Raw genomic sequence first — 27,702 nt, forward strand, 5'->3', positions numbered from 1 at the left:
GGAATTGTCGTATGTCTGCCGTTAATTCTAAAGTGGGGTGCAGTCTAAAATCCCCCGTCCCCGAAAACAAGGGCAATATCGTAAATAATCAATTAGGAGACGTACGTTTACCAGTCAATCATTCGTCAGTCGTCAAGCAATTTGCAAATTGCAACTTATTTCTTCCCGGGCTTCGAAGCCCGGCTCTCATACCAGAGTACCGGATTTGTGTAGCAGGCTCCTTTGTCGCTCTGTCTGTTTTCCTTTGGTCCAGGTTCCTGAAACCCTTATTTTTTCCGGAGAGGTTAGTATTTTCGATGCCCAAGTTGTGTTTTCTCGTTCAAGAAATGACGTTCAGAACGATCTTGGTTCGAATCTTTTGCTGCTTCAGTGGGTGTTTTTTTCTTTATTGTTTATCATACAGTGTTGTAGAGCTGAACTATCTTAAACATTTGAAATTTAATTTGGATGAGTTTTGAGTTTTCTGGTTGGAGTTAAGTTCGATTAAGTAGTGTCCGGAGCTTCTTGTGTGCTTCTGTATCTCAGATAGTATAATTTTACTTTTGAGTTTGGAGTATGCGAGAGGCTTAATGTTTTTGCCTTATGTTTATCGCAATACGATTTGTAGTTGTCTTTGGAAAGTCATCTATGGATGCGTATCCGCGTATTTCCTATCTTTGTTGGTTGCTGCTCGGTGACTACTGAGCATCTGAGATACGAAGATGATCTAATTTCTTTTCATTTTGTTTTTCTTTCAATGTTTCCAGGTTTAGCTTGGTAGAGGTAATGGTGTATTTGATTATGTTTCTCTATCAAGATATTCAATGTGAAAGATATTTAGGGTTTTAAGCTGTAGCAATTTAATTAGTCACATTTATCTCTGATTCTTATCGAGGGTGGGCCTTGCCGCAACGGTTGGGTTGTTCCATTGCGACCTGTCGTCATTTGCATGTGTAGAGGTAAGGCTGTAAACATCTGTCCCTCCCCAGACCCCGCATTGGCGGGAGCCTTGTACACTGGGCTGCCCTTTATCTCTGATTCTAATTCTCTTTCTTTTTGCCCCTTGTTTTTAAATTGAAATCTTTTGTCTAGTCTTTTCCCATCCATCAATTGATCCCTTCAAAGAGGAGCTCAAATGAGTGATAATGTGATTACACATTAGTGACCTTTTATGTCTTAAACCCTTGTTTTGTTTATTTAATATTGACATAAGTTCTAGTGTCTTATTTCAAAGTTTTCTTATTTGCTAAGTGTGAATAATTATGGAGACTTTTTTTTTTTTCATGTTTGTTTGGTTTGTTGATATTCATTTTTTATCATGTCATTGTGAAGATGAGAAATTGAGCAACTATATAGCTTATGGTTGTAAATAAGAGAACTTGAGCAACTATCATGTTATTGTTAGTTGATATTCATTATACACAAAATTTTTTTATGCTAACCTAGACTATCTAGTTGAGATGGACTTCACAATACATTGGACACAAGTAACATACATGGGAGAAGATTACTTTGTTGCTACCATGTATTTCCTTTTATTAGGGGAATATTTTCAAAATGTTTCATGGACGTTTAAATTTTTCTTGGTCATGCTTGAAGATCCACTTTGGAATTGTATCATTTGTCTTGGATTTGGCTGCCAATGTTAACTCCTCATTTGCCCAATTTTGTGGAGGGGCTACATCTGTCCTTAACCAAGCTAAGATCTACATGAGAGTAGTGCGACTGCTAGTTCTATGACCCTAGACACTCTTTGTTAGGGATGTGAACTCTTGAGCATTGGGGATTTTGGGGATGAGTGTTTCAGGCTCAGTTTCAAGGGTCATATTTTGGAGTGCTGAGGTGATGGTTGTCACTCATTTCCCCTTGGACTTACAACTCATCTCTACATTCTTTGCAGTCTTGGGCAGGAGGATCGGTTGGTGCTAAGGGCACATTAGTTATAGGGGAACCTAAGGTATTGAGCGGTTGAGCCTTTGGTGTTGGGGCTCAAAGTGCGGTGACGAGGTCCTTGACCTGTTAGTGGAGAGAGATGAACCTAAAGGTACTAAGCCATGTGGTATTGGGGACCAAAGCACGAAAATGAGGCCCTTGACCTGTTGATGGAGAGTTGAACTGCTCCTAAGTGACTAACTGATTTTGGGGTTCGCAAGATGGTGAAGTATGGCTCGAGTGGGAGCCCATGGAGAGTCTTTTCCTGAGCTGTTAGAGTGGTTGGTGTTCTTTGAAGGCATTGCCGTTGGGATTGGTAAGGTAGAGTTAAAGGACTTTTTGTTCAATTTCCCATAGATGGTGCTAATTTGATGTTATTCGAACTGAGGTGGACAAGCAATAGATGAACTTGTACGATTTTGGAGGAGTTGAGTTTGATTTGGCATCTTGCCCACACAATGAAGGGATGAGAGATCCATCACATGGATGGCTGAACCCTGCAAGAAGGTTGGGCGAAATTTCAAAAATTTCTTTACTCCCATCTGGGAATCCTATTCCCAATTTAGAAAACTACATTTTCAAGGTTCGTTCTTGTAACCAAACCGGACCAAATCTGAAACCAAGATTAGGGAGGGATATACCCGATATGGAATCCACGCAAAAAGCTCCTCTCAACGTAGGTGTTCATGCCCAAAGAGTGTACCAAATTCTCTCTCCACTGAAGATGACGCAACTTAGGATGAGGTAGGATCAACAGGTAGTTCTTCACCAAGAACCTCTGATTCTTCAACAAGAATCGAATGGGGTAGTGAGCACAGCTTTAGAATTGTTTCTTCTAACAAGAAACAATATCATGATCCAATCTTGATCAGTTCCAAGAAATGGAGATCGAATAGGGTAAGGCGGCAAAAGCAGGGAGAAAAAGAACTGAAGGCAGAAACAATCAAACTGAGTTGTCTTCTCTGTGTTGTGTCTTTTTCAGGTCCGCCCTGCTATCTATTTATAGCCTTAAAGAGACAATCTCCTAATCTGATTAGGAGTCTCCTGATCCAAATCGTCCAAAAATCGGGTGACCAAGTTGTTCACAATATCAGCATACCATGGAACTATACATTTCATGTGAAACAACTGCTCATCAGGAAACAACTCAGAGATGGGTGAGGAGTTCTCATCTTTTACCAACCTACTTAGATGATCCGCCACTGATTTTTCAGTTCCCTTTCGATCCTTAATCTCTAAATCAAACTCTTGGAGCAAGAGTATCCACCTTATCAACCTCGGTTTTGACTCCTTCGCTAGTAGGTATTTCAAAGCTGCATGGTCAGAAAATACAATTACTTTAGAGCCAAGCAAATATGATCGAAATTGTCTAAAGCAAACATAATAGCTAGTAGCTCCTTTTCAGTAGTTGTGTAGTTGCTCTGTGCAACATTCAATGTTTTGGAAGCATAGTAGATGATGTGGCTCTTCCCATCAATTTGTTGACCTAGAACAGCCCCTACCGCATAGTTGCTTGCATCGCTCATGATCTCAAAGGGCAAGTTCCAATCAGGTGGTTGAATAATGAGTGCAATTGTTAACAACCTCTTGAGTTTGTCAAATGCTTCATTGCACTCATCACCGAAATCGAAAGGCACATCCTTTTGCAGCAAATTGGACAATGGTAGGGTGATTTTTGAAAAATCTCTGATGAACCTGCGATAAAAACCTGCATGTCCAAGAAAGGAACGAACTTCCCTAACATTTGTAGGGTAGGGTAAGCTCACAATTAAGTCAATCTTGGCCTTGTCGACCTCTATTCCTCTAGCTGAAATAACATGTCCCAATACAATGCCTTCCTTCACCATAAAGTGGCATTTTTCATAGTTTAAGACAAGATTTGTTTCCACACACTGATTCAGAATTTTACTTAAACTATTTAGGTAGTCATCAAACGAATCACCATAGACAGTAAAATCATCCATGAACACTTCAATGCATTTCTCAATAAAATCAGAAAATATACTCAGCATGCATATTTGAAAAGTGCCTGGAGCGTTACACAAACCAAAGGGCATTCGTCTATAAGCAAAGGTGCCGAATGGGCAAGTGAATGTTGTTTTCTCTTGGTCCTCCTAGGCAATAACAATCTGATAATATCCTGAGAACCCACACTCACGGCCTGAGCAATGTCTGACTGAGTGCACAACATGGCATGCATGATGCTTCCTACGGAAGAGGCATAGGGAACTTCCTTCATGCATTCAATTTCCTCAGGTGTCTTGGGAGACATACCCTTGGGGAGAGTGACTCCATGCTTGAAAGGAACATTTCCTTTCTTGGAGTTATTCATATTGTATCTCTTGACTATCTTGTTATTGTAAGTAGATTAGGATAATCCTATTATCCTCTTCGATCTATCTCTATAGAGTCGGAGTTCCATGATATAAGAGGCTTTTCCAAGATCTTTCATGGAGAACTGCTGTGAAAGATATACTTTCACCGTAGTCAACATTTCATTGACATGGTTTAGGCTTTCCACAGTCCTAGCAAGAAACAAATCAATTCATGATAAAAGAATTAAAGCAAACAAAGGGAAAGAAAGAACTCTTGAATTCGCCCATGGTGCTGAGATATTCTCTTTTTGCCGCCACCTTCTTCTTGAAGTTTCTTGAATTCTTGACCCTTTCTTGACTGATTGTTCTTTGCTTCTTGATTCAATCCCCAAGATTGAGTGATTATGTCATGCCCTTAACTGGTCCGCCCCCTCCTTTATATAGATTGAAGGGGAGGGGGGTGGTCTCCTACTTCCTCTTGAAGTTAATCTTACAAGAATGGAAAGTCCTATCCTAATTTTAATCTTATCTCTTTATCTACTGAACTCAATCCCTTTATCTCTCTAAGATTACATCAAGAATTTAGACTTGGAAGGATTCTTTTTAGTTTCTTGTTCTTGGATTCGTAATAGACCTCCTCTGCGAATTGGGCTTCAGCCAGGCTTTTCTGCGAGTTGGGCTTCAGTTGCGGATTAGGCCTTCCTACGAAATTGCCCCGACTTCGGGCCCGGATTTGACTTCGATGCAGGCCGAATCAGCGAAAGCCCAAAATACGAAAGTTGTGGCTTTTTCTCTTATCTTTTCAGTGGGTCTTGAATCAACCCATTCGGAGTTCGGAGACGCGAGTTAGGCCCAGATCACTAAACGATGTCGAAACTGTGAAAAATCATCCGATTTGTCTTTCTTTGCTCTTGATGCATTCTTTCATGCCTTGAACCGAAATACAAGAAATATGAGTTTAATTAAGTACTAATTCAGTATAAAAATAATATTAGGGGATAAAATATGATAGATTTTATTCTCATCAAATCCCCCCACACTTAAACTCTTGCCCGTCCTCGGGCAAGACAAAACTCAAGCAAGAAATAAAGCAAGAAAAAACCAACTTTCCTAACGATTTTTAAACTCAACTCTCCTTCCACTTTCTCCACAAGTATTCTAGGTTAACTATTGCAAACCATTAAATCAACACAACCAAGTTATACTCAACTCATCTATCAGCCAATCCAATTCTTGCTACTGCAAACTAGGTAGTAAATCAGGGAAAACCTCTCTCTCTCTCTCTCTCTCTCTCTCTTTTGGAGTGAGTGCATTTTATGCTCCGTCTCACTTTTGGATTACTCGGCCAGTAGGTGCATTTTATGCTCCATCCTACTGTTGAATTTGTTGGATAGTAGCTGCATTTTATGCTCCATCCTACCATTTGTAGCAATGGTAAAACAACTACCCCATCTCCTTAAACCTGAATTTAGGACTAGCTTAATTGGAAATGGCTTTAGATAAGTCACGTTCCCCTTGATCGTACCTCATTACTAGGTTCACAAGAGTTTTCCTAGAACATTGTTTCAATTGATTTTAAAAGAGTTGAGGTTTTGATTTTTTTTGTATGAATCATAAAAAAAAAATGACCTAAATCAAAAAATTCTAACCTAAATCCAAAATCCCGTCCCCCACACTTAAAACTTACATTGTCCCCAATGTGAGGTTAAATGCAAAGAAAGGGCAACAAAATTAACTAGAAATGTAAAAAAAGAAAAAGAAAAAAAAAACAAACTTCCCTATCATGAATCAGATCCTATAACTCTCGTGGTTTCAGCTTTCGGTGTGCTCCCCTTACATCCATCATGGGTGGGTTTAAATATGGAACAGGGGCCTACAAAACAGAGGGTAACGGTCTCTTATTAGAAATCGACAACATAATATAATGAGCATTACCTTGTCCTTCTTGACTGTCCTTCAAATAGTTCAGAACCTTCCTAACTTCCTCATCCAAGTTATCTTTCAAAACTCTTTCAGGGTAAGGGAGAGGAAGTTTAATAGCATCTAAACTCAGTTTAGGTGTACTCCCTATGATCTCCTTTTGCAGATCGGCCACATCAGCTTCCATTATCATCTTTCTAGGTCTCACCAATTGTCTTCCCGCTTCCTAAAGTTATGGCATTTACTTGCTCTTTTGCATTCTTCTCCGTATTGCTGGGCAGCCGTTCCTCTTTTCTTTCCGACAACATATGCACAATCTACCCCACTTGAACTTCTAAGTTCTTAATCGATGCTTCATGGCTTTGGAACCTTGCTTCAGTGGCATTAATGAACTTAGAGATCATTTCCTCCAGATTGTTCTTTTTTTCTTGTGGGGGCGGCTGTAGTTGGAAACCCATGGGTGCCTTTTGCTGATTGTTACTCCATGAAAAGTTTGGGTGATTCCTCCACTTTGGGTTGTATGTATTGGAGTATGGGTTGAAGTTTGACCTGCTAGCATGAGAGATAAAATTAGTATTCTCATGGGAAATAAAATGACTATTTAATTGACAATCAGAATTAGTATGTCCTATTTGACCACATAAATCGCATATGCTAGATGGTGTATTCATGGCTATAATACTAAAATTATCCAGTCTCTTATTTAGGTTGGCAATTTGTGCAGATAGGGATGCAAAGGAATCAATGTGGTGTACTCCCCTCTGATTGGTTCGATCATTGCTCCACTGGTAGCTGTTTGACACCATCTCCTCTATTAGGTCATAGGCTTCCTCTGGTGTTCTTCTCATGATAGTGCTATTTGCGGCTGCATCAATAATAGATTGATTAGGGGGGGTAATGCCATTATAAAAGGTCTGATTTTGATACCAAACTAGTATTCCATGGTGAGGATACTCCCTAAGCATCTCTTTAAATAAGGGTTCTTTCTATTTTAGGATCGAATCTTGCTAGTCCTCTTCTAGTGTGTGTCATGCACTAATAAATCTGAACCAGCAAGAATTCGAACAAATAAACAAAAAATAAAAAGACAATTAAAACAGAAATAAAAGGTCCAAATTAATCAAGGTTAACAAATTCTAATATTATTTTAGGATTAAATCCCCGGCAACGGCGCCAAAAACTTGATAGCTATAAATATAACCCTAGCAAGTGCACTAGTTACCAAGTAGTATAATAATATCGTTCCCACAGGGATTTAACAAAACAAGTATTAGAACCACTGTCTTCCCTAATTATCTGGACAATCGAAATTCAGATTTGAGCAAGAAAAAATAAACACAAGAAAGAAAATAGAAACAAAGGTGATCACTAACCAAATCTGCAAAGGATGGAATCGCTAGGACTTTTGGTCCACCTAACCAATGTAATGAATATTGATGGGTTCGATTAACCAAGATTATTTGTCATTCCCATAAGCTGAGATTTTTCCAATTTTATTCAATATTCTCTCGAGATATACTAAACCTACACCCATCAGATAACCCTTCGATCTCTCGAGTAGAGCTCTCAAGATGGGAGTGCATTAAGTCCAAGAAAACCATTAAATTCAGATGAATCATGTATATATATCTCTATATACCATTCAATTCACACTATGAATTATTCAGTCAATTATGTGGATTCCTCTCTTGATTCATTCACATAAATCAAATCAATTAAGAGGTGGCCAAGCTCTTAATTGCATTAAGCACAATAATTCATAGACTATATGGAAATCACAATCTTGGATAAATCACAGAGATAAAAATATATTCATTAACATGGTTTAGGCTTTCCACAGTCCTAGCAAGAAACAAATCAGTTCATGATAAAAGAATTAAAGCAAACAAAGGGAAAGAAAGAACTCTTAAATTTGCCCATGGTGCTGAGATTTCCTCTTCTTGCCGCCACCTTCTTCTTGAAGTTTCTTGAATTCTTGACCCTTTCTTGACTGATTGCTCCATGCTTATTGATTCAATCCCCAAGATTGAGTGATTGTGTCATGCCCTTAGCTGGTCCGCCCCCTCCTTTATTTAGATTGAAGGGGAGGGGGGTGGTCTCCTACTTCCTCTTGAAGTTAATCTTACAAAAATAGAAAGTCCTATCCTAATTTTAATCTTATCTCTTTATCTATTGAACTTAATCCCTTTATCTCTCTAAGATTACATCAAGAATTTAGATTTGGAAGGATTCTTCTTAGTTTCTTGTTCTTGGATTCGTAATAGACCTCCTCTGCGAATTGGGCTTCAGCCAGGCTTTTCTGCGAGTTGGGCTTCAGCTGCGGATTGGGCCTTCCTACGAAATTGCCCCGACTTCGGGCCCGGATTTGACTTCGATGCAGGCCGAATCAGCGAAAGCCCAAAATACGAAAGTTGTGGCTTTTTCTCTTATCTTTTCAGTGGGTCTTGAATTAGCCCATTCGGAGTTCGGAGACGCGAGTTAGGCCCAGACCACTGAACGATGTTGAAATTGTGAAAAATCATCCGATTTGTCTTTCTTTGCTCTTGATGCATTCTTTCATGCCCTGAACCGAAATACAAGAAATATGAGTCTAATTAAGTACTAATTCAGTATGAAAGACATAATATTAGGGGATAAAATATGATAGATTTTATTGTCATCATAAGTCTCAACCTTACCATCGGGGCCCTTCTTCCTCTTATACATCCATTTGCAACCAATTGCTTTTACCCCAGGGGGTGGATCTACTAGAGTCCAGACTTCATTGGTTTCCATTGAGTTCATCTTAGCTCTCATGGCATCTACCTACTTCAAGGAATCTATGTCCAACATAGCTTCTGTATAAGTCACGAGATCCTCCTCATTGGTCATGGCTTCCACCAAGTAACTTTCTTGGTCATAGCTGTAACGAACTAGAGGCCTGTATGCCCGAGTAGATCTCCTAGGTTGGTTATTAACTAGAGCTTATGGGACATTTCCTTCAACCCCTGAGCTCTCCTCATCAAGAACAACTTCCTGATGATGATTGTTCAGGATGTAATATTCCTCCGAGAAATGAGCATTTCGACTACATAACACTTTTTACTCTCTTGGGTCATAGAATAAATACGCAATAGAGCCTTTTGGGTAACCTACAAATAGGCAATGATTGATCTTAAATTCCAATTTGTCAGCACTTGTTATTTTAACATGTGTTGGACAACCCCAAATCTTCAAGTGTCTTACACTTGGTTTCTTATTGGTCCAAAGCTCATAGGGAGTTTTTGGAACGTATTTGGTTGGAACCCGGTTCAGCCCGTATATCACAGTCTCTAATGCGTAATTCCAAAAGGATGTAGGTAATTCTGAGTGTACGAGAAGTGATTGGACCATATCCAATAAAGTTCGGTTCCTCCTCTCTGACACACCGTTTAACTATGGTGTAGCAGGAGGAGCTAGTTGTGATACTATCTCATTTTCCTTTAAGTAGTCCCTGAATTCGTCAGAGAGATATTTGCCTCCTCGATTCGATCGAAGGGCTTTAATGTGTCTTCCCAACTGTTTCTTGACCTCTTGTCTGAACTCTTTGAACTTTTCAAAGGATTCAGACGTGTCTCATTAGTTACATGTAACCATACCGAGAATGATCGTCAGTAAATGTTAGGAAATAAACGTGTTGGTTACGTGTTTTAACATTCATGGGACCACATACATCAGTATGTATAAGGTCAAGCGTGCCTGTTGATCTTTCAGGCTTATCGTTAAATGGCCGTTTAATCATCTTACCCTAAAGGCAAGGTTCACAAGTTGGAAGATCTTTTACAGTTAGAAAATCCAAAAGACCATCATTTACCAACTTTGTGATACGATCTATGTTAATGTGGCCAAGTCGGTAATGCCACAGGCACGTGGGATTAATTGTATCTCGGGTTCTTTTCTTGGTGTTATTATCTGACGTAGTTTCGGTTATATTTGTTTCCAGAGAAGGATGAGGAACATAAAGACCATTCTCAAGTTCTCCATATGCGAGGAATTTGTTATTCCTTTTGATAGTAATCACATTACTAAAAAGAACAGAATAACCATTCGCACACAGTTTTGAAACAAAAATCAAATTTCTTCTTAAATTGGGCACATAAAGACAATCTTTTAATGTAATTATTCATTCTTTGAATTACAATTCTACAGTTCCTATGGCTGTAGCTGCAACACTTGCAAAAGTCCCCAAGTAAAGAATCACTTCTCTGTCACTCAGTCTTCTGTTTGTCCTGAACCCCTGCAATGTATTACATGCGTGAGTAGAATCCCCGAAGTCAATACACTAGGAAGCAGAAGTGACCAACATATTGGTCTTTATGACAAAGGATTTGAAATTACCTTGTTTCTTGGTCTCCAGGTACTGAGGACAGTTTCTCTTCCAGTGGCCGGTCTACTTGCAAAAGTGACAGACATCTGATGCCTTGTCCTTTTGCTTTTTAAGCTTGCTAGTTTTCTTTTGAGGTTTCTTCTTTGCCTTCTCTTCTTCTTGCCCGATTTTCCACCTTCAACAAGTATGGCTATGGGCTCATCATTCTTTATCAGTTCTTCATCCCTCTGCAACATATTGCTGAGTTCCTGAACGCTAACGTTTAGCTTGTTCATATTGTAATTCATTATGAACTAATTGAAGGAAGGAGGCAAAGAGTTCAGGATGTCATCAACTTTGGTGACATGATCTAGCCCAGATCCAAGAACCTCCAGTTCATTGATGTATCCCATCATCTTCAGACAATGGTCATGAACTAGCTGGTTTTTGGACATATGTGCAGTCATAAACTTCTTTAGGACCTTCTGACGAGTAGAACGATTCTACTCTTCATACATGGTCCTTAGACTATACAAGATATCCTTGGACATTTCGATCTGATCAAACTGTCGCTGTATCTGATTGTCTAAGGAGGCTATTGAAAGAATGGTAGGATCCATCTAATGGACGCCATAAAGGTTGCGGAATGGGTGGGCGAAATTCAAAAATTTTCCTACCTTCTCCCAACTGGGAATCATATTCCCTAAATTTAGAATACAATATTCAAGGATCATACTTGAACCATAATCAAACCAGATCTGTACCAAAGACAAATGGGAGGAATATACCTGATCCGGAGAAGCACTATCTCCCAAAGTTGGTGTTCACGCCCAAAGAATGCTCCAAGATCCGTTCCTACTGAAGATGACACAGCTGTGGATGGAACAGAACTAGCAGGGTGCGTCCTACACACTGGATCCTTCGCAAGTATCCTCTGGAAGCACTAAACACTGAATCTATTTCAGTCTTTCTTGCAAGACTGATGTCAAGAACAGATTTCTTGACTTTCTTTTCTGCAAAGATCTAATCTTGCAAAAACAGATGGTGGCGGCAGGAGGAGAACTCCAAAGGCGAAAAAGCTGAACTGCTTCTTCTTTCTTTTTCTGGAGTATGAGATCTGATATCAATTCGTAGTAACCTTTCTTGCGATTTCTCTTGGTTCGAAATCTGTTGTATTTCTCTCTTTTTTGGTTAGGGTTTCTCCTCATTTCTTCTTGATTAAGAAACCTCCTAATTGGGAGTTATCCCAATCCAAATCAGTATTTGGATAGGGGATAATCTTAATCCTATCTGCAGATAAAGTTAGCTTACTCCTGATCTTATCAGGAGGTTACCAGATTCAAATCTAATTTGAATTTGGTCTCCAAGAGTGGATAAGGCTAAAGGCCCAATCCTTTTACTAACATTAATCTCAGATTCGCCCCAAGGATGGGTGATCATATCAGCCCACTTCGAAATGGGCTTCTGGCCCATTAAGTATTCAGTGTCTAATTACTTTCCAATCTGCTGCCCAGTTGAGCTTCTTTGTATGGCGTGGGACCCAAGCATTGATCTACACACCAGCCACATGGGTTCGGCCCAGCCTTTAATACAAGGCCCAGCCGAATTCACTGAAAAACTCAATGAACCCCTTGAGTCCATCATATGGACCCTATGGGCCCAACACTTACACTAAGTGGTCCCTGGGCCAAGCCATCTTATAAAAACCCAGGGACTGTGGGCAGGTGCAAGATTAGCCCATCAGGTATTATCCTCAATGGTCTTACACTTAACCTCTCAGCCCTTAATGATCAAGCACTGCCCGACAAGAGAGGACCTCTCCCTCGGCTGCAAGGAACAGTGCCGCACTCTCCTCTCACATGGATCCCGGGAATTAAAACCATTTGCAAACAATTTGAAACCGTACATATATATATATATATAAATATATTAATTTTGCAAAACAAAATTCCAACGATTGAAATCAACTGCCGGCAGTTTGGTTTCCATCAGAGAGAGTGCATTCCCGATCATTACCCTTTGTCTGACAAAGTGGCTGATTCTGTCACTATGATCACCCACTCAGATGAATTCTCAAACTGCCCCAACATACCCAGGTTTTGATCCCCGCTAAGGATCTCACTGATTGGCATATCAAAGGCAGCCTGATCCAACACCTAGTGAAGTGTCATAATCGAGTCTAGGGTTCAGGTGTAACTTTCTAGTTTTGCCCATCTATCTCCAAGGTCCAGGGCAAGACTGGAAATCTGGTCCGGTTCAAGGATTCAAGTAATCCCATACTGCATGTGCCTCGGGTCTTACCCTGGTGGCTGAGACAGGCCATCCCAACACTTGGTGGCACACCAGTATCAGCCTTGGCAGGATAAATCTCCCCAGACTTATCCAACGGCTGTGAACATTTAAAACTAACACGAGTCTCTATAAATGTCTAGTTTTAGGGTTTTACACATAATTAAACCAAACAACATGAATCAAACATGCACTTTATTTATTTCCACTAAATAACAAAAGTACATCAAATCAGATTGAATCTAAGGGCATACATAAACTGTCTAACAGCTATGATGTAGCACCGGGCAAGAGAGTTTTTCTCTTCCCATTCTTGATATTCCTTCCTACGGGCCTCAAAAGCCCTATCACCTGGACAATCTAGAACAGGGTTCTTAGTAACTTTGTCCAATTTCTCAGACGTTAGAACCAACATAAGGTTACGAAACCAATTAGAGTAATTTGAGGCCCGCAGGAAGGAATATATCGTCCAACAGTTTGACGTATTGTCTATTTGCCATTTTTGATAAAAGGCAAAGCAAATATTAGTCCACAACCTTATTTGATTCATGTTATCTACATAGATATGGCTTTTAATTTATGTTCCATTTCCATTTTTTCATTTCTGAAATTTCCCTCCTATCTCAATGACGGAGACTGCGAACTCTCTGGAAATGTGGGAAACCACATATAGTGCATGGAGCCAACTATTTCAGTTGCATAACCCCACCACCTTCTGTGAAGGATCACATCCATTCATCTCATGAGCTTTCCCTTTGGCCTCTATCAGACAAGGTTCATTGTCATTTTAGGTTAAACCTTTCTGTCTAGTAAGTGCTTACCCATCATATTCGTGAACGCTAATGTACCGTGAGAGTCTTCCATTTTAGGATAGGCCCCTCCCACATCGGTCTATGATGCCCCTATCATCTTATGAAACAATATGACAGTTTCAACAGCAAATGGATAATCCAATTTTATGGTGCATCTCCTCATTACTTAAGGACCCATCTTCATGCTAATAATGTAAGGCCTTTAGAGAGTTCATCATATGAATCTCCCTATCACATGCACTTATATTTCACCAGAGGGAACAAAATATTATGCCCTACTTCTGACTTAGGTCACACCAAAGTGGCTCCTATTGACTTTCTCAAAGTCAGATTTAAATGGGCCCTAAACAGCTAGGGTTTCGCACGGTTACTCTTGGGTAGGAAGCTGATGTGGGGCCCATCAAGTAGGGAGATCATCCAATGATCTTATGACAACATGGCAATGATGTGCATTCAACCATAGTGTGCGAAAGAGCCACTATCCAATTAACATGGGCCAAGTGCTTATGGCCCATGTACGTAGCACATTACACATCCATACATCACATGCATGAAATAAATTGATCAAATCAATTAAAATATCTGTAAAACCCTTAACTAATTAGATTAAATCAGTATAAGCCCAATAGAGCCCATAACATTATCATATAACATTATCTAGGTACATGGGTTGTACTACAAAAAGCAATTCGACCCATGTAACTAAATCAGGGCTGATTCAGTTTTATCATATTAAAATTGTGTTTTTACAAAGGTGGGCCGAATTAAAACTTGAAGTGGGCCATCAATCCTTTGGCCTAAATCGAATTTGGGTAAGAAAAACCAACCCCATCGAACCAATAATTTGGTAACCAGTTTGGACCAAATTTGGTGCAAATCGGCCCAAGTTTTGGTGTCCAGTTCAAGATTTAATTCAAGAATAATGATATGAAAAATAAATTAATTCAAGATAATCAAATTATCAAGAAAACAAAATTAGAGGGCTGCACTGTGATTTTCTTGGACATCCTGCAAACCTGCAAAGAACAACTAATCGTAGATTGCAAAATTGTTATCTACAAAATCGCAGATCGCGGAACTTCTTTTTGCGAAAACTTCTTCTCCTCTGTTGTGCATTCCAGCAATCTCCAGATGGAAATAAAATAGAAAAACCTATTTTTTCTATTATTACATCACATCAAATTCCTATACAATTTGTCTAAAAAAAAATATTTACAAACCAAATTGAATAGAAAAGAAACAATAGGGTATGCTGATCTTGGCACCAGAAAGATTCGATATCTATCACATGTGCTGGCCAAATATTCAAGAAACATTGACAGAACAATTCTATAAATATAACAGAATAATAAAGAGTTATTTTCCAAATCATCCGCACAAAATCTAGAAACCAATTCCCAGAAAAAAACACTAATTGCGCAAATCGGGTAGAACGCCTTCTGCCCATTTGCACAGATTAAGATCTGATCTAATTTGGTTCAAGACTTGAACTTGGCTCTGATACCAATGAAGGGATGGGAGATCCATCATATGGATGGCCGAACCTTACAGGAAGGTTGGGTGAAATTTCAAAAATTTCTTTACCCCCCCCATCCGGGAATCCTATTCCCAATTTAGAAAACTGCATTTTCAAGGTTCGTTCTTGTAACCAAACCGGACCAAATCTGAAATCAAGATTAGGGAGGGATATACTTGATACGGAATCACGCAAAAAGTTTATCTCAACGTAGGTGTTCACGCCCAAAGAGTGTACCAAATTCTCTCTCCATTGAAGATGGCACAACTTAGGATGAGGTAGGATCAACAGGTAGTTCTTACCAAGAACCTCTGATTCTTCAACAAGAATCGAATGGGGTAGTGAGCACAGCTTTAAAATTGTTTCTTCTAGCAAGAAACAATATCAAGATCCAATCTTGATCAATTCCAAGAAATGGAGATCAAATAGGGTAGGGCGGCAAGAGCAGGAGTAAAAGAACTGAAGGCAGAAACAGTTAAACTGAGTTGTCTTTTCTGTGTTGTGTCTTATTCAGGTCCGCCCTGCTATCTATTTATAGCCTTAAAGAGACAATCTCCTAATCTGATTAGGAGTCTCTTGATCCAAATCTTATATGTTGATCCATACCCAGATTTACCCCTATTTAATTAATCCAATTAACCCAGTTCGAAATGGGCTTTAGGCCCATTAAGCTATTAGGCTCACTTCCTTTTAATGTTGGCTAGCTTGGCTCTCTTTGTATAGCGTGGGACTCTATCATTGATCAACACATCAGCCACATGGGTTCAGCCTAGCCTCTGTTACAAGGCCTGGCCGAATTTACTGTTGAATACAGTAAACCCCCGAGTCCATCACTATGGGCTCTTAATGGGTCCAACATTTACACTAAATGGTCATTGGGTTTAGCCATCTTATGAAGGCCCAAGGACTGTGTGCAAATGCAAGATTAGCCCATCGGGTATAACCCTCAATGGTCTTACACTTAACCTCTCAGCCCCTAATGATCAAACACTGTCCAACAAGTGATGACCTATCCCTCGGTTGCAAGGTACAATGCTGCATTCTCTACTCACATGAATCCTAGGAATTAAAACCTTTTGCAAACAATTTGAAACCATAATATATATAAATATATTTTGCAAAACTAAATTTCAAACACATTTGAAATCCACTGCCGACAGTTTAGGTTTCCATCAGAGAGAGTGCATTTTCCCAATCATTTACTTTGTCCGACAAAGGGGCTGATCCTGTCACTAAGATCACCCACTCAGATGAATTCTCGGACTGTCCCAATATACTCAGGTTTTGACCCCCTCTAAGGATTTCACTGTTTGGCATATCAAAGACAGTCCAATCCGACACTCAGTGCAGTACCATAATCGAGTCTAGGGGTCAGGTATAACATTCCAATTTTGCCCGTTTGTCTATAAGTTCCAGGGCAATATTGGAATTTGGTCCGGTTCAGGGTTTAAAAAAAACCCACATTCAACAGATGCAATAAATTACTTTGACAACCTATTTTTTAGTTTTGTCAACTTCCTTGGAAGAGATGGTGAGCCTCTTTCTCCTGCCTTTTTATGGATTCATTGGCTTTACATTTGCTATCTTGCTGAACTGTGAGAAAAATGCTGTCTACAAAAGAAGGGGATGTAAAAATAGCAACAAGATGTCTAGTGGATGCTTTTTCCTCCACATAGACCAAGGGAAATTGAACTCAGTGTTTTCCATTGTTAACCTAGTTGGCACAAACATCTTAGCCGAGTGCTTGTAGCTTAGGATTTTGGGTTTAACTAATCAGATGCTTAGGGATCACCTGCAGCACGGTTCTAATGTACATTGTCTAATCAAGGATCAGGTGAAAGGGATTGTCATATAGAGTGTATCTCATGATCATGACATCCTTATTCTTTTTCTTGGTTAACTAGGGATTTGCTGAGTTCTTGTAGATTCAGAATTTGAGGTTTAACTGATTTGATGTTTAGAGACCTCCATCTGCAACATGATTCTAATATACGATGCTTTGGCTAATCAAGGATCAGGTGAAAGAAATTGCCATATAGAGTTCTTAATGTCATGATCACGATATCCTCATTCTTTTTCTTGGTCAACTGCAGAATATATATGCACTAAGTTATTTGGAAGTCCTAACTCCTGAGTTATTTATTTCTATTGTATACTCTTGGTCAAGAAGGTGCCAGCTGATTCAGCTTGTGAAGTCTCCTGCTGGTTGCAATAGAGATTAGGATTGAGTTCTGCCTTTATTGGGGTTGAGGCTTGAGTGGGTTTCAGACCCCCGTTGTCTAGCCCATTGACCTAGTTAAAAAAAGTTGCAAGATAGTTATATATATATAGTAAATCAGTTGATTTACATTTTTTTGATGGACATTGGTTGATTTACAGTTTCTTGCTGATGACAAGTTTGCTATTATATTTAGTGTGGTATCGGAGGCAATTGATTTCATCATCTGAGACTGACGATGAGTTTTTATTTGTGGATTGGTAGAAAATTAAGGAACAATGCCTGAGGGGATTACAGCAGAGGATCTTTTGAACACCATAATGGATAAGTTTGTAGAAAGTCCCCCAAAGCAGAAATCTGTGTCATTTTTTGAGGAAGATAAATCAAATTCAGTCTCTACTCGGATGAATAGGCTGTTTGGTCGCCAGAAACCTGTTCACAAAATTTTGGGGGGCGGAAAGTGTAATTCTTCCATCATTCTGTGTCTTTTCTTAGTTTTATTGTCATTCTTGTACCATAGTCTTATTACCATTTGCCTTGATTTTGTAGCTGCTGATGTGTTGCTATGGAGGAATAAGAAGATATCTGCAGGCGTCTTGACTGGTGCAACAGCCATCTGGGTGCTCTTTGAATGGCTAGAATACAATTTTCTGACCCTTTTATTCTTAGCCTTAGTTATTGGCATGATTGCTCAATTTGTTTGGTCGAATGCTGCAGGTTTATGGAACAGGTTACATGTACATGTTATGCTTCTATTTCTGTATTTTTCTATTTTAATTCTCTAATTTATTAGCTGCATGTGTTATGAATGAAGAAAAGCTTATACTTGTGATTGGCCCATTTAACAGATCCCCATCTAAAGTACCTCGTCTTGTTTTGCCTGAAGAGTTATTTGTCAACATTGGTGTCTCAGTTGGTACTGAAGTTAATCGTTTCTTGGGGTTTCTTCAGGATGTTGCATGTGGGGGTAACTTGAAGCAATTTCTTGTGGTATGTGTCTTTCACTTGTCGTTTGCATTTCATTACTCTTGCATTTTTCTGCAATCCCCATACATTGTTCTTCAGTTTCTACAATTTTATTAGGAAACTTTTCTGGAAAAGAAGACTTAAAAGTTGAATCGTATTAAAAGGACAAGAAAATATTTGTTTATTTGCAACAACAATATGCAATCACATACCATCAGAAGGAACCATGTGTAGTTCTGCACCTATTTCTGCGATTTTGTCTTCCTGACAGTATTTGTCTTTCCACTGATACTCCATCTACTTGTATTTTTTTTTTCCTTTCTTGTGGAGGATTGCTGTAATTGTTAAGTAGGGGTGCAACTTAGGCGGGCTTGGGTTGGGCTTTTGTCAAAGTTTGAATGGCCCCAGTCCAAAGGCCTGAGCTTCAAGCAGCGTAAAATGCTAACTCAGGCCAACCCTAGTTGCACCCTTGTTGTTAAGGTGCCATTACTTGGTGTAATGGTAAAATCTCGTGCTGTCAATCATGAAAATGCAAGTTTGAGTAGAGAGGCCACTTTGTGCAAAAAAAAAAAGCCAAAAGCTAGGACCATATCTAGTCTATTCCTCCCAAGACCCCAGACAGCTGGGACCAAGATTGGCTAACGGCCTTTTATGTTGTAATTGTTAATTTTCCTTCATTTGTGATAGTTTAGGTTCTGATTTTATCAGTCTCATTAATTTATCCTTCCTAATTTCATTTCCTTTTATTGTTGCTGTCCTTTATTTGTTCTTATTGAGCTTCTACAAGAACAGAATCTCTGTAAAGAAGGAAAAGGTCTCTTAGAACCATATTTAAAAGATGAGAGAACTCAAAAAATTATCCCAACAATGTCATAAAAAATCATCAGAAAGAATGACAGTGAAATATTTAAATATTGTTTATTCCATGTGTTCCAAAGTCTATGATTTACTGTCTTCCCGATGTTATTTATTCCATATAATTGTTTTTTTTTTTGATAAATGAATAATGATTTTATTAATAAGGAAATGTAAATTCACCCTAAGAGGACAAGCTGTTACCTCCCCTAGAGGTGAGAGCATAACCAAACTCTTAACAGAATACAATCATAAGGTAGCCCAAAATAATTCAACCCTTGAAACCCCTTGTTTAGCCAAAGAATCAGCCAAAACATTTGTCGATCTGCTAACCCATTGAAAGCTAACTGACATATTCCTTGTGAGCCAACTAACTTTGTTAAGAAGATCCTTGTAGTCCTAGAAATCTGTTTCTGGATTTAATGGCCAACCCATTACCACGTTAGAGTCAGTGATTTAAAAGGTGCACCTCAGGCATGCCTAGGCGCATAGGCGAGGTGCATTTTGGGGTGTGCACCTTGCTCAGGTCCTAGACACACCCCTTTCAAAAGGCACATGCCTGGTGCGCCTAGGCGTGTGCCTGATGTGCCTTGCGCCTCAGCCTAGGTGTGTGCCTTTTTAAAATTTTGCGTTTTTTGCTTTGTTTGAGTCTAACGGCTGGGCTGAGGGCTCCGCCCTCGGACCCCCGACCACACCCTTCGAGGCAAGCCTGAACAAGTCTATGTTAGGGTTTGAAATTCTTATTTTCCACAAAAAATAATGATTTTATAATTTTCATTGCCTTTTAAGAAGATATTTTATTACAATGAATGAATGAACAACACTTGGCAAATAGGGGGTTATTGGAGCTTCAGTGAGCGAGCAAATAAGAATTTCAAACCCTTACATAGACTTGTTTGGGCTTGCCTCGAGGGGCGTGGTACAAAGGCGACTCGTAGAATCAAGAATGCAATATGTTTTACATCACATTAGCTACTGCAATGCAATTAAGTAAAAAAGGAGATTGGATTTTACATGCTTGAAAATGCTTTATATGTTCGCTTTTATTTTTAAATTTTCATTTGAATACGCTTACATGTTATGTTTATGTATTTTAATTTTAGATAATAGGTTTTTTAAAACATTTATTTTAAAATTTAAGTTTATATTTTTTATTAACATTATGTTTAATATTTTTTGAATTTTTAAAATTTTTTGGCATTTTTTTGAATTTTTTGACTTTTTTTGATTTTTACCTTATTTTTTGTAGTTTTGTGCCTTGCATAAAAAGGCGTGTACCTCACCTTGCCTCAGGCGCAAATTGGCCCTTGTGCTTTTAAAAACATTGGTTAGAGTCTCCAACTATCAAATTTTCTACTCCTAGTTGGTTGGCAACTTGTATTCCTTGTATTGTAGCCAATATCTCAGCCCTTGTAGAATCACCAACTCCCACTGGTCCTGAAAATAGGGATAGAATGTTGCTATCGTTATCTCTTAAGATCCCTCCCATACCTGAAGGTCCTGGATTACCTTGATTGCTATCGTCAATGTTCAGCTCTACCACACTTTCTGTAGGTCTCTTATCTACTTGTAGTCTATTCTTTCTGGGGGCTGTGGAGGCCACCTCTGCTCAACTTTTCCAAAGATCATCAAAGGAGTAACCAGTGTTTTAAAAGCGAAAGGCACACAAAAAGCGACATGTTCCAAATGCACCTGAAGTTCAAGGCTCAAGGCGAGGTGCACACCTTTTTAGAAAAGGCACACAAAATTAAAAAAAAAAAACGAAAAAATAGAAAAAAACATGTAGAAATTCTAAGAAATCGGGAAAATAAAAAAAAAACAAAGTTAATTACTTAATTATTAACTCAATTGGTTAGATGCTTAGATTATTAGACATTACTGAGCTGAACTGAAAAAGAAGTTTAGACATATTTGAAAGTTCTTAGTCCATCCACTTTTGGGACAGAGCTGAGACTGGGAGCCTTGTTTTCGTGTAAAAAAGAATGGAAGAAAAGAGAAGAAGAAGAGGAAGAGGAAGAAGAAGAAGAAAGTGGGGGAAGAAAAAAATAAAGAAAACACTGAAAATAAAAAAAGGGGCATAGCCCTGTTTTACTGTTTTTATATGAAAACATTGTGTGAGAGTGGGGCGAAGCCCTTGTTTTAGTGTAAAACAGACAAGGAAAGAAGAAGAAGAAACACAATAAAAAAGTGAAGGGGGTGGGCGGAACCCTTGTTTTCAGTGTAAAAAGTGAGAAGAAGGCCTGAAGAGTTGAAGACGCTGCAGTTGCTGTTTGACTGAGATAACTGAGACTGAGAGATGGCCTTTGATGATGATAGAACTTCGAAGGTAGCTTGAACTTGATGATCCAAGAAGAACCTGGGGTTGAGGGGCTTTTAATTTGCTATTCGAGACTTCGACTGAGACTGGGAGTCTGAGAATCTGAGAAGATTTGGGTGAAAGCCTTGTATGGCAAGTTTTTGCTCTCTCGATTGGGTCGTGTATTCCTTCTTTCAAATTTGCCATATCATATCCCAAAATTTTGGTACATAAAAGAAAATAAATAATTTATATACAATTATAATCATCTATAAACTTAAATTTGAAAAAAAAGACAAAGGGCAACTTAAATAGGTGCTTGCCTGGCGCCTGGCCTGAGGTGCAGAGGTGAGCGCCTTCCTAACGTCTGGCCGCCTTGACCCATGCGAGGTGCCTACTTTGGAATGCGCCTCACCTTGCTCTCTAGGCATGCCTTTTAAAACACTGGGAGTAACCTCTAAACAAATCTGAAGTTTTCAGCCAATAAGTTGTCCTTGCCAGAATACATTTCTTAGTTCATCGATGCTTCTTTCCTTTTGTTGGAATATTCTAAAATTCCTCTCCTCCCAAATAGTCGACAAAAAGGTTGCTTTGATGCACTTCCATATTCATTTCGCTCTCTTAGTTGGCCACCCAAAAGTAGACAGGTCAAAAAGCAAGTTTACTTCAGAGGGCAAGTTCCACTTGCACCCAAACAACATAAAGACCCAATTCCAAATATTAGCAGCAAATGCACAAGATAACAAGAAGTTTGGCAGTCCTCATTATGCACTTTACAAAAATACACCAGTTTGGGGATAAACAATGATAAAGTCTCGTCTTTTGCAGGTTATCCATAGTATTGATTTTATCATAGAAGGCTTCCTAGTAGGGGGAAATGGGCCTTGACCAGATTTCTTTGATAGGGAACTCCAAAGAGAGAGGGGCAGAACAAAGGGACTTGAAAAAAGAACCACGAGTAAGGAACCATTAAGAGTTAAAGTCCAAATTCTTCTATTAGGTTTTGAGAGGTTCAAACAAATAGTCCAAATGAAGCAAAAGCTCACAGACAAAAGCAAATTCATCATCTCTTAAATCTCTACGAAAACCAAAATTCCAATTTAGAGTCAAAGGGAGAACTAGGGGGGGGGGGGGGAGGAACCTTGAAATAGGCTCCTTTTTAAAAAGGGAGATAGAGAAGAGAAAGGGGAAACAATCTTTTAGTGGTTAATCCCCACCCAAATATCTTCCCAATAAAGAACAGAATTACTAGAGCAAATGTCATAACCTGAGGAATTTAAGGAGTGTCAGAAATAGCCTTCCAACGTGTTATGAGTGAAGCCCATCGAGATACCCTTGCATCCCAACTAGTCTCAGAACAGCCATGAATCTTATCCACCACTTCATGCCATGATCTCTCTCTTTCCAGTGGCCACCTCCAAAGCCACTTGCCTAGAAGAGCTTTGTTCTTATTGATTATCTTTCCTAGCCCTAACCACCACCTCTTTTAATGCGGCTCACTACATCCTAGTTGACCAAATGGTCATTTTTTTCTTCCCCTTGTTCCCATATGAAATCCCTCGTCAAATTTTCAATCCTCTTGTCTTCCCTATTTGGTATCCTAAAGACCGACAAAAAGTAGTTGGCAAATAGCAAGTGTAGCTTTGATTAAAGTTACTCTACTTCCAAAGAAATGTAGTTCCTCCTTAAGGCTGAGGCTGCCAACCTCTTTTTGAACTTTTCCACCATAGGATTCCAAAACCAACTGTCCTTTGGGTTGGCACTTAGGGGAAGTCCTAGGTAGGTCAAAGGCCACTTATAATGGGTGCAATCTAAAGCAGGCAGCAATAGTCTCCAATTCCTCCTCATCCAAGTTTCGTCCAACCACACAACTCTTCTCAAAATTGATTTTCAAATTAGAGGCATTCTCAAAGAGAATAATTAGATTCTTCAAATTTCTCACTTTCACCATGTCACAACTTTCACAAAATATTATAATGTCATTTGCAAACTGAAGGTGAGTTTACCGGAACCCTATTTCTACCAATTCTCCATCCTCTTATTAACACAACCCTATTTGCTTATAATAAAAGTCTATTAAAAGCATCAACCGCTAAAGTGAATAAAAAGCGTGGCAGTGGATCACCTTGTCTTAGCCCCTACAAGTTGAGAAGAAATCATTGACTAGAATAATGACAGATAGTAAGGCAGATACTAATCCATTTACACAATCTGCCCCCAAAGCCACACTTCTTGAGCACCTCTAGCAAGAAACTCCAATCCACTAGATCATAGGCCTTTTTGAGATGTAATTTACAAATGAATCCTTGATTACCTGATCTTCTCATCTTCTCCACACATTTATTTATTATTAAAATTTGATCAATGATTGGTTAACTAAAAGTTTTTCTCCAAGGAGGGTGATTTAGTCGTTGAGCTTTCAATGCATATGATGTCTTTGGGCCCCTGTACATTGTTGTATGCCTCAATATGCCATGAAGCAAAGCTCAAGAGCCTTTCATCTGAGAAGATAGAGTTTTTTTTTTGTAAAAAATATGCAATGTTATTATCTAATTTCCTGTAACAAGCATGATTTCCTTTTTACTGTTATTGAACTTCTACATATTTTTAGAATGAATCACCTAATGTCTTCAGCAAATACTTCCATAATTTTTGCTTCCTGATGCTTCTTGAGTCCATTGGTAATGATATCCGTCATTTATCTTTTCCTTTTTTCTCCTTTCTTTCTGGAAACAACTTCATACAATATCATTCTGATGGAGTGCGTTGCTTTTCCTCTCACTTTGTTCCTTTGCACTTTTGTTTTTGTGGTTTTCCTTTTTTTTCTTTGGGGAGGCGGGGGGACCTTGGAAATTTCATTTTCTTTTGCCTCAATTGGTCATGTCATATATGTAAAACTAAAAGAACTTTTACCACATGAACAAACGCAAGTTATATAGTGGTGATACACATCTTAATATGATATGCATCTTTCTGGTTGAGCCATAATTTTGAGGCCTCCATTCAGGTTGTTGCAAGCTTGTGGGCTGCTGCTATGATAGGGTGCTGGTGCAATTTTTTGACCGTGTTGTATATGGGTAAGGGATATTAGCTTCTTGTCTTCTCTTGCCCTTTTATAATTCTTTTACTATATTTTTAGATTAAGTTGGAAATGGATAAGTGCGGTGGAAAAAAATTGCGAATCTGCTACTTTTTGTTATTAGCTGTTCTGGTCCCTAAAAAATAGTCTAGTGAGAAAAAGGAGGGAAGCATGTTCTTTGCTTCGTTTTCCACCCTTTGAAAGGACTTTCCAATCCGTAGATAGCCATTCCAACCGACTCCGGACCACCTGCCTACGAGAACTCTGCCCACATCTACTGATAACACATTACCCCTGTGAATTGGGAACATCTCGCCCTGCATAATATCACGTAGAATGATGAGATGTTCTCCATGTGTGGCTGCGATGTTGTGTGGGTAGACATGAGCAGAGTTTGTGGGTAGGAGATCCGGCCATATTCCAAAATTGATGCAACCACTTTAACCAACCAAAAATAAAAAAAAGACCTAAGACTTCCTTTGGATGGTCATTAAAATGTGGCAAATAATATTTTTTTTTGTATTTTTTATTTTAAAAATATAAAAAAGTAATTATTGCTTATCTTGATTGGATTGATAAAGTTGCACACTATTAGATAAAGAGACCTTTGGGTTTTCTAAGGCCTTTTGTTTTAGTAAATGTTATTATTACATTTAGAAAAAGACATTTAAGAGAGAGAGAGAGAGAGAGAGAGTAGTAATAATAATTTCTGAATTTTAAAATTTATAGTATTAATAATAATTACAAGATTTTTAATAATTAACAACATTTTTATCAAGTAACAGTATAAACCGTATTTATTAAAAATAACGTGTTTATTAATTGACAGTATTTTTAAATAATTATCAGTATTTATTCAAAAACAGTATTAAATAATGTATTTATTTATTTATATAATGTAAGTTCATTTATTAAAAAACAGTATTAACAATTATAGTATATTTTAATCAACAGAATCTTGATTAGATTAATAAAGATGCACACTATTAGAGAGAGACCTTTGAGACTAATAATAATGACTGTATTTTAAAATTTACAGTACTAATAATAATTACAAGATTTATAATAACTAACATCGTTTTTATTAATCAACAGTATTAATTGTATTTATTAAAAATAATATATCTATTTATTAACGGTATTTTTAAACAATTATCAGTGTTTATCAAAAAATAGAATTAAATAATGTATTTATTAATTAATATAATTTATTTATTAAATAATTAACGTGCTTTATTAATTAAAGGTGTTAACTGTACTTTTAATTAATATAGTAGTTTTTATAATTATAGTATTATTAAATAATCAGAAGTATTTATTAAAATACTGAATTTATTAGTTAACAATATTTTTAATTAATATAGTACTTTTAATAATTATAGTTTTTTAATAATTAACCATACTTTGCAATATTTTTAATTAACCATGTTTATTAAAATACTGTATTTTACAGTATTAATATTATTTATTATTCGTATTTTACAGTATTAATATTTTTATTAATTCATTAGTTAACGTTTTTAATATTGTTAATTATATTTCAAATTGCAAGAAATATAAATAAATTTTTTTAACAGAAAGTAATTTAATTTATTTAAATATAATTTAAGCTATAAATAGCAGAAAATTACATTAAATTTACATTTTGAGAGAAGCTATTTATCTATTTTCTCAAATTTTTGCATTTTTCTTATTTTCTTTTGTTTTAAAAATATAAAAAAGTAATCATTGCTTATCTTGATTAGATTAATAAAGTTGCACACTATTATTGAGAGAGACCTTTGGGTTTTTTCTCAGGCCTCTTATTTTAATGTATGTTATTAATACATTTTTTGTTTAAAAAAAGACACTGAAGAGAGAAAGAAAGAGGAGGGAGGGAGTAGTAATAATTACTATATTTTAAAATTTACAGTATGAATATTATTACAATATTTTTAATAATTAAACGTATTTTATTAATTAACAATATTAGCCATATTTATTAACAGTATTTTTAATTAATTATCAGTATTTATTCAAAAACAATATTAAATAATTTTTTTTATTAATTAACATAATGAAAATATAATTTATTAAACAGTATTAACAGTTACAATATTTATTAATTAACAGTAATTAAATTACAGTATTTTATTCGTTAACAGTATTAACTATACTTTTAATTAATACAGTATTTTTTAATAATTACTGTATTATTAATTAATTAAAAGTATTTATTGAAATATTGAATTTATTAATTGACACTGTTTTTAATTAATATAATACTTTTATAATTGCAGTATTTTAACTAGTTAACATTATTTATTAAAAATAATGTATTTTTTATTAACAGTATTTTTAATAATTACAGTATTAATAATAAACCGTATTTTACAAAATTTTCAATAATTGTAGTATTATTAATTAAATGTGTTTATTAAAATACTGTATTTATTAAAAAACATTAACTCTTTTTATGAATTCGTTAATTAACAGTTTTTTAAATTGTTAATTAATGCAAGTTATAACTTAAATTGTATTTTATATATTATTTAAATTATATTTGACATTGACAGCCCCAGACCCAATAGTAGTCAGTTGGGGACGACTCCTATTTACGTGCCGGTGACAGGGCTCTGGAATTTGCTCAAGTCTCCATTGTTCTACGTAATCGTGGAAATGTGGTTTATTAGTAAGACCTCAAATAGTTGGGATTTAAGGCTAAATTGAGTTCTGACATCGTTTTGGGTTGCTTCAGGATTTGTTGCTGCTCATACTCTACCAGTTCTATATGAGAAATATGAAGATCAAGTTGACAACTCTGTGTATAATCTTCTTGGACAGCTTCAACAGCAATATCGCAAACTCGATGATGGCGTTCTCAGCAAAATTCCTAAAGGAAACCTCAAAGGGAAGAAAACGGAATGAAATGCTGCTCCAATTTCAAAGCTATTCTTCAATAATATGAAGGAAACTGAGTTAAATGCTTATTCCTGTTTCAATTTGTTCTTAGTAGGGATTGTCATTAACTATGCTTAGCTTCAACTTATACTCACTAATTATGGTAGTGGGATCCCTGACGTCCATCATTCATGGATGGATGGGAGAGGACCCAATTGCAACAGTGAATTGTCAGGTCAGAAATTGATCAGCCTAGATGACTACTAGTTAGGAATTCTAAGGGTAGGCTGCGGTAACGAAAAATTGGATTTGTTTGTGGTA

At 37.4% G+C, this 27,702-nt stretch overlaps 1 protein-coding gene across 4 annotated transcripts; it reads left to right on the top strand.

Moving 5' to 3' along the window:
* Window positions 1-27,702, top strand: LOC148846168 (Reticulon family protein). Of its 4 annotated transcripts, XM_088954096.1 has the most exons (7): window positions 135-283; window positions 747-938; window positions 17,570-17,767; window positions 17,855-18,035; window positions 18,154-18,295; window positions 24,430-24,499; window positions 27,239-27,702. In XM_088954096.1, the coding sequence occupies exons 3-7, from the start codon at window positions 17,584-17,586 to the stop codon at window positions 27,406-27,408; spliced, it is 747 nt and encodes a 248-aa protein (XP_088810222.1). In that variant the 5' UTR covers window positions 135-283; window positions 747-938; window positions 17,570-17,583; the 3' UTR covers window positions 27,409-27,702. The 4 variants fall into 4 exon arrangements, with proteins under 4 accessions (XP_088810221.1, XP_088810224.1, XP_088810223.1 ...); XM_088954095.1 differs by lacking the exon at window positions 747-938 and having other exon boundaries at window positions 1-283; XM_088954098.1 differs by lacking the exon at window positions 747-938 and having other exon boundaries at window positions 7-283; window positions 17,855-18,042; window positions 18,257-18,295.

This window comes from Nelumbo lutea, chromosome 7, assembly GCF_056320005.1.
Source record: "Nelumbo lutea isolate HS-2025 chromosome 7, American lotus-T2T, whole genome shotgun sequence".
Classification (NCBI taxonomy): Eukaryota; Viridiplantae; Streptophyta; class Magnoliopsida; order Proteales; family Nelumbonaceae; genus Nelumbo; species Nelumbo lutea.